The sequence below is a fragment of the Cotesia glomerata genome, linkage group LG5 (assembly GCF_020080835.1).
Source record: "Cotesia glomerata isolate CgM1 linkage group LG5, MPM_Cglom_v2.3, whole genome shotgun sequence".
NCBI lineage: Eukaryota > Metazoa > Arthropoda > Insecta > Hymenoptera > Braconidae > Cotesia > Cotesia glomerata.
In genome coordinates, this window is record NC_058162.1 from 6,922,210 (window position 1) to 6,938,414 (window position 16,205).

At 31.6% G+C, this 16,205-nt stretch overlaps 2 protein-coding genes across 2 annotated transcripts; both read right to left on the reverse strand.

The window, feature by feature from the left end:
• Positions 1-955: 955 nt before the first annotated feature.
• Positions 956-2,886, reverse strand: LOC123265334. The gene is made up of 2 exons (XM_044729035.1): positions 2,716-2,886; positions 956-2,653 (listed from the first exon to the last, which is right to left on the reverse strand). The coding sequence occupies exons 1-2, from the start codon at positions 2,884-2,886 to the stop codon at positions 956-958; spliced, it is 1,869 nt and encodes a 622-aa protein (XP_044584970.1).
• A 603-nt stretch (positions 2,887-3,489) lies between these two features.
• Positions 3,490-5,512, reverse strand: LOC123265733. Its single transcript, XM_044729608.1, has one exon. The coding sequence runs from the start codon at positions 5,358-5,360 to the stop codon at positions 3,735-3,737; it is 1,626 nt and encodes a 541-aa protein (XP_044585543.1). The 5' UTR covers positions 5,361-5,512; the 3' UTR covers positions 3,490-3,734.
• Between the last annotated feature and the right edge of the window lie 10,693 nt (positions 5,513-16,205).

Consider the following 16,205-nt stretch of genomic DNA (forward strand, 5'->3'; position numbering starts at 1 on the left):
ATGCAAATTAGTATTCTATTCAATCATGTATTTAAATTACTTATTCACAATACATCTTTTTGCTTTAATTTTTCATTTTTACATATTTTACTGAATTCATGAGCGCAACATATGCTTCGGCAATGTAATTTAATATTATAATTTAGGAGCTTAAATTATTTGCTACCATTTTAAATTTTCCGATACTGTGTTCAGAACATTAATTAAATTTTTTTTTTATTCTATTTTTTGAGGCAGTGAAGTAAAATTATAATATTTAAAAATTTTTGTGTTATATTCGCTCAGTAAGTTGAATTTTCAAGCACTGGGTGGATTTTCTAGAGATCCTACTTCACTGTCTATTTTTTTCGATCTATTCATGTACTTTTCTTATACAACCGAACGGAATTGAGAGGAACTGTACACAAAAAAAACAATTTACTTTAACCAAGTAAATAATTTTGAAATTCATCTTTTTAATTTAAGTAGAAAAATTCTTAAACTAAGAAATTTTTTTTAGTTTAAATAAATTTTACTTGATTCAAGAATTTTTTGTCTTGATTCAAAGCAATGAAACTCTTCAAAAGTATTTTATTGGTTTAAGAATTGTTTTCTTAATTCAAATTAATTTTTTTTCTGCTCAACGGAGGCGAAAAGTGGCACTTTCGTATAGCGTAGTGGGACGAAAGTTGACACTTTCCAACCGGAGGGAAAAAAAATAGTATGCATGGCATGAGCAGTAAATAAGAAAGCCTCAGATCCCGTCACTGATAAAAAAAATTGGGAAAAAATCATGGATACCTTTTTCAAAGAGTATAAGAAAATTTCAACTAAATCGGCGTTACAAAATCCAACCGTAGAATGATTGTTCATGGAATGCTTCATATTTTTTTGGATTGTACATTGTTGATAGAAATAGGTGAAATTTCACTTCTATATGTGCACAATATCTCAAACTTTTATAAACATTAATGTATCAAACACAAAAGCATTGAAGCCGATTCCTCATTTTAAGTTTATAATGAACGACTTCGACTAAAAAACAGCCTCCAGCAATCAAATTTCCAAACAGATAAATCAAGAAAACCCCGTGCAAATGGTCCATCCCAATATTACTACTGAGCGGTTTGTTTGGCTGTATTTTCAAATTTTTTTTCACGTCGTCATTGTACCACTTTTTCATGATACCCTTTTCAACAAGCCTTATCGCAGCTTTGTTCATTTTGGCCAAATAAGGAGAGTCTTTTTTGACAGCATAAGTCTTCCAAAAACTGACCAGAGGCTGATCCAAAAAGTGAAAATTCGCTTTTTTTGAAGCATTGTAGTTCTCATTAGAAGCTTCAAGGGTATTTTGACTTTTGATGAATTTTGCATAACTACCATCAATAGTGCAAGCAACATTTCGAAACTTCTCCATCAATGACATGCATCTTCTGAAATCGACTTCAACCACAGCTTGATCCAACAACCGCCTTTTGGACTTCAGTTTCGAGCTGTTCAAAGTTTCCCACTCCCACTGTTTGGTCATCAGTGTAAGATTACTTTTGTCTAATTCATCCAAAGAGTCAATTTCGTCAAAGAACTCCGGAGCGCTTAGATCATTGATCAATTGGCTCTGAAAAATAGTCACGAGCAGAAACGCCCAATAGATCAAGGATATCCAAAAAATTCTAGCAGAGCTCTTTTTGCCAATTCGATCCACAATCTGAAAGAGCAGAAGCTTCAGAATTTTCATCATAATGTCATCTTCTTTACGGATCATTAAGAATAGAGTGAGCGCAATAATCGCGACAAGAATTAGAATCAAAGTCAGCCCCGAGTTCGAGTGCAAAATGGTGACAATTCCTGGAATAGGATCGTCGTTGCTTGGAGCGACGACAACTATTTTTGACCTCCAATGCGGATAAACAATATCCACGACAGCGGTATTTATTATTTCCCAATGAACCGCATTGCCAATAAAAATGGAACGATTTGTTATTATGTCACCGATAACATTAACGCGGGTTTTATTTGGTAGATTTACAATGTAATTGATAAGCGGTACTTCTGCGGTCTTTAATTCTATAGAGAAGTTCATCCATTGTGATAAAAAACGGCAATAATTAACGTCTTTACCATCTGCTAATTCTATTGAATCGTTGTTCAGTCGTGCATGCGGTTGATGTTGGTAAAGCGAAATAGGAATTGAATAACCATTCAGGTTTTTTAGCTTGTCCGGAAACAATGTCACTTCTTTGCCAGTTATTTTATACAATTTGCCCCGTTCTTGATTTCCAAACTTTTTCTTCACTTTAAATGCAAACGGATCATAAGTGTAAGCAATTGTTTTGTTTTTTAACTTATCTAAGACCAGCAAGACGACGTTGATGCTGTTGTTATTCCAGAATTCAACCAGCAGTTGTTCGAGATCGTTGAGATCAGCAAAGTGGGTTATCCAAATGGCTATTGGGGCTGCTGAATTCCAGCAGTTACTCCCGTAAAACGATCGCCATTGAGACGGTTGAATACCCCGTGTTTCCCGGAAAATTCCTATGATGTTATGCATTTTGTAGCAGTTTTTGATGTTTGATTGGAAATTTAGTAACTCGTGTTGGTGGCTTGGCGAAGTTATGATTACTGGATGATAACTTTTGTATACTTTTAGAATTACTTCTGAGTCTGCTGGTTCAATCTGAAATATTACTTCAAAAGAGTGTTGGAGGAATTGAAATTTAAAATATCTTATTTTTTTACCTGTTGGTCCAAAATGATATCAATGTGTCGCTTGAATTTGAGGCTGTTGAAGTATTTAACAACAAACTTATCAACATCCTGTGAGTACTTCAAGTCATCGATAATTGCGCAGCCAATAAACACATTAGCGAAGCACCCGAGCGTCACAAATGCAACACCAATCGTGGCCATGACTGCTCAGATTATTTTTCTATCTCAAGACACCAAGCTCAGTTAAGCCACTGTCTGCTGTCGCTCCAATATGTGACCTCATTCGGCATACAATAACCACCAACTTTGAGTGATTTACGGCTAACGTATGGCACAATGTGATTTGTCATTTCACTTTGGTGATGTTATCGAGCCAGCTTGGCCATCACTGCTCGATTAATGCCATACCAAAGCTCATAGTCGGTTATCTGCAGAGTGATCTATTGTTGTTTAGATAAATCACCCAAGTTTTAGTTTTAATACATTTTTGACTTGTTAAAAAAATTTTAGGTTAATGGAATCATGGGAGATTTTTCGTAACGAAAAAAAGTATTTCTACTGATGAAACAAATTTTTCATCAATTCACAAGTCATGTTTAGCAAAATTTGGTTTAGTAGGTGATCGAACTAAAAGTTAATGGCAGGTAAGATCTTTAGAAGAATAAAAATAGTTTTTGATTTTGATATACTTTATTGACATTTTAAAATGCATTTTTTCAAATTACAATATTTGTTTTTATTAATTAATTTCATGATTTTTGTCCGTCAAGCTTTCAATAAAATTTTTAGTAAGTAAATTTTATGTGACAAAAATTATTTTTATTTTATAAGTTAATTTCTCAAACTTAAATCTCTTGTAGTGAGACAATTCAGCGATCATGCGTTCTCTGTCGAAAATTTTCAGCGTTAACTTTTATCAAAAAATTATATATTGGCATATCAAACCAGATATATTCTAATATGGCCAATTTTTTACGACAGGACATAAAAAATTATCTATGACTATACCAAAAATTCGTTCACTGATGAATCTCATCACTGAGAGATTTTTAGATCATTTTATATTTAATATAACTGACAACAATTTCTCCAATAAAAGCACCAATTGCTAAGCTTATTCCAACTCCAAAAATTATAAAAATCCCCTCAAAGTGTATCAAATTAAGTGGGCCAAAATAGTTCGTCTTAGGTTTAAAAACTTTTCCAATATCATGGGTCCACTTAAAAATCAGCCCAAACTCAACAATATTCTGATAAGCTTTATCAAATTTATCTAAAAAAGGGAACCCTTTCCTAACAACCAAGGTCTTCCAAAAAGTAGACACAGGACTTTTAACGATATGTGCCTTTTTTTTGGTACTGATCTTCTTTTTTCCAATTTTTCGATTCAAAGAAAACACCTGGTACCTGATGATCGACTTTTCCGTAACACAAGCGACCCGTTCACTGATAGAAAGCCTGATCAGGCAAGAGTCAAAATTGGTTCCTTGTTCAGCCTTTTCTATCAATTTTCTGTTCAATGATTGTTCTGAGTGGTTCAAAGATCTGTAGACAATAGGATCAAGAATAACCGTCAGATCACTCTTTACGAGCTCGTCAAGAGTGTTGATGTTCGGATAAAAAGGTGGATCAGTTAGCGCCTTCATCAAGTGGACTTGTCCCGCAGAGGCCAAAATGAAGGCCCATATGATCCAGCTCATCATGAAAATGCGCTCCGAAACTCTGTTGCTTATTTCATGGCATTGCTGTTGGATGACAATCCTCGCTGTTTCAAGCAGCGGATTGCGTTTTTTGATTATCAACAAACACAGCATCAAAACCACGTATGCTCCCAACATAGACATAGTCAAATCATGGTCAACTGTTCGGAACAATCTTAAAACTCCCGGCATGTAGCTGGATGTGGGAACGGCAATCATCATCAAAGACCGACCAAACGGTCTCAAGAACTCCAAATCTCTGTCCAGAACTGTATTTACTATCTGAGGATTTCCCAAAATTTCTGAGCGGTTCGAGATGATGTCTCCGATTGGGCCAATCACTGTTCCATCTGGCAAGTTGTATGAGTAACCTGACAAAGAGATGAATGCGCTTTTGAGAACCACGGAGAAGTTAATCGAGGTTGAGATGTATCTCATGGCTTCGACGTCTACTCCTCGAGCCCCGATTAATGACGTGAAATTCGATAGATTCACAGAGATAGGTTTCGCCTGATACATCGATACAGCAATTGGATACTCCCGGAGATTCTTCGTCTTATCGGTAAAGAACGGCTCCATTGGATCAATAGAAACAACGCTCCCTTTGTTTATAGTAAAAGGATCATAAGTGAATGCTGCGAATGAAGAATTCTGATTTATCATCAGAACTACGTTGAGGCAATCCAGGGCCCAAAAATCAGTCATAATTCCTTCAATTTTTTTATCTTTTTGGTTCGGTGGTAATTCTTGTTCTTGTTCTTCTTCTATGGAGTTTTCAAGGATCCATAGTAGGAAATTGGCACGTGAGTTCCAGGAATGATTGAATAAATTTTTAAGCCCGCTGGGCTTAACGTTGTTAATGCTGCTATAAACTGCTACAACATGCCGGATTTTAATGTTTGTGTTTTCAATAAACATCGAGGTAGAATCGTTATCGGCCAGTAAGAAAGTCGCCCGTTTTATGACGTAGTTCATTAGCAGGGTGTTCCTGACAGCCGGATTAATCTGAAAGTAAAGTAGGTATAAAAGTGGCTATAAAAAGGAAAATAATTATTAAGATTAATGGAGAGTGGGTATTTTTTTGACGTTGTTATTTACTGAAACTTGGGAATGTAGGTAATAAATTTTTTTAAGGGTGGAAAAATTTGGGTTGTAAAATTGTAACAAAATTTGTATATTGTTTTAGGAAGTCTAATTTTAAAGAATCAAGCTATTTAATTAACAATTTTTCATGATAATTATTATACAATTACATTTTTTAATAAATATGAAAAATATTGAAAGTAGAGGAAAGTTCAATTTCTGAAGATTTGAAAAATTTTTTCAAGTCTTGAGCGATCGTTAAAAAATTTTTTATCGAGCCAATCTTTGGAGAGGACTCTTTAATGATGGTATAGTACAATATTTTTATAGGAGTTTAAATAAAAATAAATAAATAAAAATTAGTGTATGTGTTTTTTTCCATTACAAATATAATTCACCCTTATGAACTTCAATTACGCCATTGAAATTGTTAAAAATAAACCTCCGTATATAATTAAACTCCAAATTTTATAAAAATTATATTTACCTCATCGTCTAAAACGACATAAACCGATGACGAATCGTCGACTTGTTTGAGATGTTTCTCGACCAACTTTATCATCAGTTCATCAAAACTCTCGTCGGCGGTTATAGCATTATTAATAATATCCTCGGCGAAGGCTAATGATGATAATGATAATATAGTGACTATCACTATCGTTATCCCTATCCCTACCACTGTCACCGGGAAACAAACGACCCGAGTTATTATGTTGAAATTCATTTTACGACTGTTCTCTCCTTGAGAACAAAGCACTAATATTGTTAACATCGTAACTCGCAATAATATAAAAAGCCAGCGAGACAATTAGTACAACGATTAAAAGTATTTGCTTAATTTTTTAGGGTTTTTTTTTCACCATTTTTAATGGCCTAGTCAGATTATATCTTGTCATAATTTCCGCCGCGCGTTTAAAAAAAAAATAAAAAGTCCGCTAAAAGCAATCGCTTAATTTTATTGACTCACTGTTTGATGTCAACGTAGAATGTCAACGACAATGAATTACATTAATAAAATACTTATAAGTATTAAAGAAGGAGAAGGAAAAGGAAAAATAAAATTTACGTGTACTTAGTAGCATTTGGACGATTGCTGAGTGTCTAATGTATAAGAGGAACAAATGGAGGGTAGCAAAATGATTCAAGTTTAAGTAATTAGCTTTGCCAAAGTAAAGAGTCTCGAGTCTCAAGTCTCAAATCTCGAGTATTAAATAAGAGAGGAAGATAAGAAATATTCACAAAAGATTTTTTACTTTTTTGCTATTTTTAGCGACGGCTGAACTAAACCTCCAATCGTCTATTTAATTTCCTGAATATTCGAACAATGCATAAGTTTTCTTATTACGAAAGTTCGTTCAATAGATTTTTCATGATAAAAGGTAACGTAGTAGGGTGACTTGAGAATAATAAATCGAATTGAATTGAATAATAATATGATTATTATTATTATATGTACATTGATAAAACTATGATGAGGATGAGGATGAGCTTCATTAAAGATATGAGCATATACTTTCAGATTTGTTTGTTATTGTTATTACTTTTCACCCGTTGGTTGACTGCCAGTCTGAGTTTTAAACTGCCAGAAGCAACCACAAAGAATATTGTTCAATGCCGAGCGCCAAATCTAATGATCCACACAGAGCTAAGTGAAGAAATTTAATGAATTCGTTGGCGCAATAATCTTCATTTCGAAATCATTATTTATTGTCTTTGTGTTATTGTTACATTGCTATGAGCAAAGCTCCTATTAAATTCCCGGGATAAATTAGTTTGAAAAATCTGGTTCTATGTTTAATTGACAGCATAAGATGTCGTGAATAGTCTGAAATGTAAAAAATTTTTGGACTCGGTTCGGTGTAAATGACTCAACGGAAAGAAATTTTATTTAAAAATTACCGTGAAAATTACAATAATTGTGAGACATCCGGCAATTTCTATAACTTTTTTGATAATTATTCATAAATAAAATGTAAAAAAAACAAAGAAAAGTACCATTTATTTTTACTGTAATGTACCAGTGAAAAATGATAAAAGTAAATAAGAATAATAATTATTTGTTATTATTTTCACCCCGTCACCTTTTCTACATTTGATTTTTTTTTCTTAACAATGATTCATAAGAAAGTTTTAAAAAAAATTCAATTCCTTCTTTAAAACATTTTCAAAATTTTAGTAAAATAAATAAGTCTCAAAATATTTTTAAAAAATATAAGAAATTGAGTTTTCAACGTCCTAAATTCAGAAATTGAGAATTCCAAAAGCTTAGACCTTCAACTGTGCAAATTTCAGAAATTCCCCCTAACATACGTCCAAATATATTAGTATTGATGATTTGATATTAATTTATGGAATTTCATTATTTGAATATCTTAAAATTATATTTTTTTGTTTAAGGGAATATTCTGGTCTAGAAATTTTAAAAAATCGATTTTTTTTACTTCCCGCTAAGAAAATAGAAAATTTTCAAAAATCGGGAACTTATTGGTTTTATCCCGTTTTGCAAAAATTGAATTCTCATCAGATCTCGACGTTCTGAGGTCCTAAGAAGCTTCCCTGTGTGTGTGTGTGTGTGTGTGTGTGTGTGTGTGTGTGTGTGTGTGTGTGTGTGTGTTTGTTGGTGCCATTTGAAAGGGCTTGGCCCAACTGCCCCTACGGAAAAATTATATATCCTAGAATATATACTAGGAATATATCCTAGAATATACTCTAGAATATATGCTGGGATATACGAAAATTCGCAAAAAAATATATGCTACGATATATGTGCTAGTATATATTCCAGTATATATCCCGGATATATCCATGGATATATATACTTGCGCTCGTATGTGTCCCGTTGTACGTAAAATTTTTTTAAGATCTATAGTCTGGTTCATAATCAATGGACGTAACACATACATATATATCTTAGAATATATTATAGGATATATTCTAGGATATATTCTAAGATATATTCTAGGATATATACTAGAATATATCCTAGAATATATTTTAGGATATATCGGAGGATATATTTTAGAATATATCCTAAGATATATTTTTCGGCGAATTTTCTTATACTCAGCATATATCCTTGAATATATACTAGGATATATTCCCAGCATATATTCTAGGATACATAATTTTTCCGTGGGGGTGAGATATTGAATACAATTTGGATCGATTCAGAACGGTAGATTTTCAGAAATCTCAAAAAAACTACAAAAAATTTTTTTTTCAAATGCGGTTTTTTTGGAACAACTTTGAAACGGCTTTACTGATCAACTCCAAAAACTAATCGACAGAAAATAGACAAAATAGAATTACAAAAAAAGCAATCTAGTCCTAAGGCGAGGATACAAAAACATTGATTATTACACTGGAGCTTAATTTCTTATCTGTACTAATCTTGAAACTAAAATTAGCTTTTAAGGATCAAAGCCAATCATCTCACTTACTTAATTTCTTTTATAATTGAAGTCAATTGAAATTATTTTATTATTTACAAATTATATCAGCAGCTATGCAGTTATACTTATTTATTTAATTAAATACAGCTCAACAGCTCGGACAGATAACAGACCGAGTTATCAAAAGCGTCACTCTTATTTAAAAAAAAAAATAATAATAATAAAAATGAAATAATTTATCGGAGCTTTCAAGTGCTGACTGATGGTTAATTATTTCATTCCATTATAAAAAAAAGTCTGCTGACTGAAAAGCTGATGCTTCATTAGTGGTCCTGGTTGTCTGCTTTTTTTCTCTTGACTCCCAGGTCCACAATTTTGTATACAATTTATAATTTTATTTATTCACATTTTATAAAGTATAAATATATTTACTTTTTTTTTAGAACGAATTCGCCCGGAGCGAAACAAGTAAAACAAGTTTACAAGTAACTTCATACGTAGATGCACCATTCACTGGTGTTTTTTACGCTTTACCTTTTTGTCATATACGTATAAAACAGTCTACAAAACAGCAGACTTGTTTCATATTATTTTATTTATTTTTATTTTTTAGTATTCAGCCGGTCATACTATTTTTTATTTTAATATATCAAGCTTTGTTTTCTGCTGAACGCCACGGAGCGTATTCGAGAAGTAATTTAGTTCCCAGCTAACAGCTCACTAAGAGAAACGCCCGCGAGTACTCATTTTCTATTAACTTTTTTTTTTACACTATCTTTTTATTTTTTCGTGATAATTATTCTCAATTAAACTTTTAATTTTTACCCGTCGCTTCAAGCTCCACCCGTTACGTTATTATTATTATTATTTTCATCTTACTCACTGCTACGCTCATTACATCGGTTTATTTTCCACATGACAGACTAGACGAATGTGACGCACTTTGGGACCAAGAAAATTCATCCTTGGTGAGGTCCAAGAGCAAAGTCCCAGAAAACAATATTTGATAACGCTTAGAAAAAAATATTTAATAAGTTTAACCCTCGGAGTACATACCTTCGAACCAAACTTTAGAGTACACACGGGGTCAAATGGACCCTACTTGACTTTCGAAGAATTATATCAGAAACTATGCATTTTATCGGAATTTAGATTATTACATTTTTGGTAGGTAAAACAATTCTCTTTTGAATACAATCATTATTATTCTAAATTAAATAGTTTTTAATGTTGAAAAAATTAATTAAAAACGAATCTATTTTCGAGAAATATTTTAGGATAAAAAAAAATTCTGGGGTCAAAATGATCCCCACACAGTAAAAAATTTTTCGTCATTGTGTAGAGTGTTAAAATTTGTGTGTTGAATATTACACTCTAGTGTGTAGAATTTAACATTCTAGTATGTTAAATCATTAAATCAACGAATGAGAGTGTTAAATTCTACACACTAGAGTCTAATATTCAACACACAAAAATAAAAGTTATTTTCCTGTAAAAAATATCTTTAAGAACGGGCGAGACTTCAACTATTTTTTTCAAAATTTTCAAAATTAATGATTTGCGCTTCTATTCTGTTTATTTATTTATTTTATAGTATTCTGAAAGAATTCAGATTAAAAAGTGGTCGATTTAGCGTGGGATTCCCCATATTTTCTTCGATCAGTACAATAAAATTCAAAATCACAATTATCGAAAATTAACAACAACTTCATTTTCTTGTAAAAATGTTATATTCTCGGCTTAAGAACAAATTCTTTCAGTGAAAATACAAATTAATTACATTCCTAAAATTTTTAAATGCAGAAGTTCATCTTCTTACCCTCTTTGTTTCATCTTCTTAGTTCTAGTCGTGAATTTCTCGAATTAGTTCGAACAAAATATCTTTTAACAAGATTAAGGTTAAATTTTCAATAGCATCAAAATTATCGTTTCCATTTTGAATTTATTCATAATCTTTAATTATCCCAAAAATATTAAAAATTTGAACTGAAGAATAAACAAAAACATATGTTAAATTTTAAAAACCTAGTTAATTATTCTCACCTTCTTCAGACAATATTTGGGATTCAAATTCTAATGAAGAATGACAAAGTTAAAAAAACTAAATAATAAATCAAATGATCGAGAGTCATTTTGTTGCTAAATTTAAAAAATTCAACATCTGTTCATTTTCCGGTTCAAGTTCCCAATATTTTTTTTAAATAATTTCAAGCGAATATTTTTCTTGAACCAAGTTTTATCAGTGTATAAAAACAGACACTAAATAAATAATTAATAAATTTGTCGCAATTAATGATCTTTCCCTACATAGTTATACCCTCTCAGTTATATTTTATTCCTCTTAATCTGGGTAATAGTAGTAACGAGGATTAAGAAGGATGATACTATCAACATAATCTCAAATTAGGTCTATGATATTGGGATAATAAAAACGGTAATTTATTTACCAACTTTCATGGGATTCAACTAAAACTATAATCAAAATATACATAAATTTGATTAATTAAATATGATCCGGAAAATTTAATCAAAATTATTAAAGTGATCATCAGAAGGTTCGATAAAATTTTTCTATCTGTTGATACGGTAACTTTGGATGCTAAATATACCAATTTCGAATCTGGGTCAAGGCCATCTTTTAAACATTTGGACAAGCAGAAGACAAAACGCTCTCACGATTATTTACCTTAAGATTATTTCGATATTTGCTCTTGTATTTGTCAACAAATATGTCAAAGTTTAAAAGTAAACCCTTCTCTGAGAATAAGCTTTAAGCTCGATTTCATTCCCTCAGCCTTTACTTTGAGTTTCGGTGCTCTTGAGTCCCGGCGTGACGCTACTCGACTAGACTCAAGAGAGACGCTAAGCCGAGGGATAAAGTGTTTCAGGGTGATAAATTGCCCTTTTTAGATTTACACAAGAAGTTTTTTTTTAAAACTGGAATACATTTTTATAGTATTAGTGCTATCAATTTCGTACATTTGTTGTATGAAGATACAAAATCTAGAAATTTGAAAAAATTGATTTTTTTTTCATATTTTCAAAATTTAGACCTTTCGAAATAAGCCTCTGAATGGATTTTTTAAAATTTAAATTATTATTAAAGTTACTCTTATTTTTTTGACGCCCGCCGGACTAAACTCGAAGCGAGAATCTAAACTTTAAAAGCGTTTTTCTCGTAACTATTTTTTTTGATACGGTTGACATGATATCTCAAGTTCCAATGTATCAATATAGTTGAAATTTAATATAAATTTTTTTGATACTTTCAAAACTGCTCTGACGCAAGAATTTATGGAAAAAATGTTTTTTACTGCTTTTAAAAATTCTCAAACTTGAAAAAATGAAAAAAAAAAGATAAAATTTTGCGAAAAATTTTTTTTCAAATCGATCAAGTTTAATCAATTATAAATCTTTTTTTTTTTTTTTTTAAGAATTTACAAAAAATTTATGAATCTGATCACCGGAAGAGTTGAAATCACGTTTTTATTGAGTCCCTAGCCTCTAACAATTTCAATTTTGTTTTTTTTCTTTTTAATAAGATAATTAATAAAAAAAATATATACTTTTTTTTTTATAGCATCTGTACAATCGCCTTAAAATCGAACCTCTCGACCAGAATACTCTCTCAATGCAGAGAAAAAATTGCTAATTCGAGAATTGTAAGGCTCTTAGTCAAAAACATTAAAATAGAAACAATTATTTATAATTTATAAGTTATAAATAATTCAAGATATTCCAAGAGCTTTTTAAAAGTGTAAAAATATTGAATTATTCCAAACTGAATAGTTTACTACTGTTTCCCGTAGTGGATGAATATTCAAGTACCTTCGGAATAATTTATCCTATAGGATTAAAAATTGAAGAAAGCTTGAATAAAATGGATTAATTCTCAGATGTATTTGTTATGTTACACGATTATTTTAATTATCAATTTCAAATAATTTTATTTCTGTGCTTTATATTCATTATAATGTATAATTGAGGATATATCTATTCATACGTCAAAAAATCCTGATAAAAATACGCTTGCGAATTTTAAGATGGGCAAAAAAATTACATTTTTTATTTTGTGAGTCTCCTTCAAAAATATTTTAGTTTATCATGTTTAAGAAGCATAAAAAAGTGAATTTCTTGCGATTTTATAAATTTTTTTTAATTTTGAGCGATCCTTGAACATTTTATTCTGAAAAAATAGAATTGACATTCTTAATAAAAGTTTTTGTCTACATGTCTTTTTCGTTTATTTTTCTTGCAGAAATTTGAAACAAAATTCTTGAAAGTGGTAGACTTGTGTGGATAGATATTATTGAAGGTTCTCGCTTGGCTTAAAATTTTTATTCATATTATAAGAGCTTTAAAATTGATTAAAAAATTTATTTTCACAAATTTTCATGATTATTGGCGTACATAGAAAAATTTGAAAAAAAAAAAATGTTTTAAAATATAAATCCATCGATTTTTTGTTTAAAAAAATAGTAATTTTATAACTATCTTAGAATAAGAAAAAAATCTTTCATCGGAATAATTTGAGCAGCAAAAATATTTTCCGTGTGATTATCGGAACCGAAGTAACTAGATATTCAAAATTGAAGCTTTTAATATATCGCAGCAATCTAATGTAGGTTATCAACGTCATTACTTAAGCTAATTACCATTCAGCGTCTATCGATCAGTTATAATTGATCGATTTATTGACGGAAATTAATAATTAGTGAGGAGTATTGCAGCATTAATTGGTGCATAATTTCCAGAAATCGTTTTAACAATATAACCATCTATTATTACATTTATCGTTCGATCAAAAAAGTTTTTCACCTAATTTTACTGTTCTAGTTGAAAAGTGTTCCATTATTTGCCATCGATCTAAGCCTTGTCGATCAATTATTTCAAATCTTGACAATAACTCACCCTCAAAAAAACTTTAAATGGATTTTTTTTCCCCAATGGAAACTAAATTTCTACACAACTGAACCCAGCGACACTAAATCATTTATAGAGCGCCCTCGAAATAGCTTTTGACACTCGCAAGTCACCTCTATAGCGTTTGAAATTGATACTTGTTGCTATTCTTTTGGTAGGAAAGAAAATTGCGAGGAAAAGCAGTTGAGTTGGATCTTTTTTGTTCACCGACGAGTCAAAAAAGTCCAATTATTCGAGAAATTTATTGCAGTAAGGTGTAAAGTAGTTTATAAACAAATTGGGGCGGTTTCATTGATACACTCACGCATGCTCAAAGTATGCACTTGTTTTGCTCTCTTCGTAGCGTGCATTGATTTCCTTGACTTTGTCCTGGTTATTCCCGAGCGATAAAACTCCTGGAGATTTCATTTAGATTATCATAGGGGGAATAAAACTTAAGGGACCCCTCTGCTTTGCTTTGCTTTCAAAGTGATATTTACATTTTTTCATTTTTTTATTTTATCTACACAATGGAAAAGCGTTATTCTGTCATGCATACTAATTTTAATTACATTAGTTATCTTGCAAAAAGAGACCATTATTAAATTACATTTTGCTCCATTTTAAAACATCCGACAGGTCAGCTGAATGTTTTCACTATAGTGAAACAAGATATTGTTATCATTCTTAGCATTTGGTGTCATCCGATATTAATAATATTTTATTATTATTTCGATAGAAAAATTGTCCGATTAATTAATATATGTGGCCACATCAGAAATTTGAATATGCCTATTTCAGATTTTTTTTTGTCCTGATGTGACTTCAGATACCTATATCAGACCTAATATAGTCATATATATCCACATATAATTGTTTAACCAAATATAGTTCTAAAAATTTCCGACAGAGGACGAACGGTCGCTGAGTTGTCTCCCTACAAGAGAGTTAAGTTAGAGAAAGTAAGTTTTAAAATAAAAATAGTTTTCTTCCAAAAATTTTTTGCTTAAATAAGCTCAACAATGTCGAAAACAAAAGTAAAAAAAAAAATAAATCTACATTTAAAACGATTTAGGTAAATGAGAAATTATCAACTAACATTTCATCAAATGATTAAAAATTTTTTGAACGAATTAAAAATGTAAAAAATTAAAACTATCAATAAAATTGTTAAAAAATATTAGGAAAACGGTTGACCCTGAAGGCCATCCCTGCAACTTCCCGCCAATTCTATACCTAAACGCTTGAAATTGCATTTATGACGTTTTTGAGCTGTTCGAGCTCATAAATACAATTTGTGTGTTATTTTGAGCTCACCGAGCTCAAAAAATAGCTTTTGTATGCTTTTGAGCTCTTCGAGCTCAAAAGTTTGATAGAAGTTCGATAAAAAACTATTTTTTAAATTTTCAAATCGCAATAACTTTTGAATGAATGAACCGATTTTCACGCGGTAGGTGGCATTCGACGCAGTTTTTTAAGCTTCATGAAGAATCTTCAAGTTTAAATTGATAGAGCGATAAATTTCGAAGTAATTCCGAAAAAACACTTTTTTCGGTTTTCTTTCGTCAACGATAACTCACGAACGAATCAACCGATTTTGACCGGACTGGCGGCAATCGACGTGGTTTTTTGATGTTAAGAACTAATTAGTTTTTGGAATTGATCGGTAAAGCCGTTTAAAAGTTATTCCAAAAAAACCATTTTTAAAAAAATTTTCAACTTCTCGCTAAGAAATTCAAAGATTTTCAAAAATCGGGAAGTTATTGTTTTCACCCCGTTTTGCAAAAATCGAGTTTTCATCAATCTCGACGTTTGAAGGTCACAGGAAGCTTCCCTGACTATCCCCGCGAGGTTGTCACTATGTGTGCGTGTGCGTGTGCGTGTGCGTGTGCGTGTGCGTGTGCGTGCGTGTGTGCGTGTGTGTGTGTGTGTGTGTGTGTGTGTGCGTGTGCGTGTGCGTGTGCGTGCGTGTGTGCGTGTGTGTGTGTGTGTGTGTGTGTGTGTGTGCGTGTGTGTGTGTGTGACTATGTGACTCGCTTATAACTTTTGAACGACTGAACCGATCGGAACGTACCAAATGGCGTTATAAAGAGTTCCCTCAAACTTAGATTTCCTAAAAATTTGAACCGATCCAAACCGATAGATTTTGAGAAATTTTGAAAAATCTCAAAAAAAATAAGAAAAAAACCATTTTTGAAAGTGGTTTTTTTGGAATATCTTTTAAACGACTCTATCGATCAACTTAAAAAACGAATCCGCCCTTAAGCTTGAAAAACCACGCCGATCGTCGCTAATCCGGCCAAAATCGGTTGATTCGTTCGAGAGATATCGTGAACGAAAGAAAACCGAAAAAAGTGTTTTTTTGACATAACTTCGTCATTTCTTCTCGGATCATTTTTGATAATGTAGAATAATTTCAGAACTTAGAAAACCGCGTCGATCG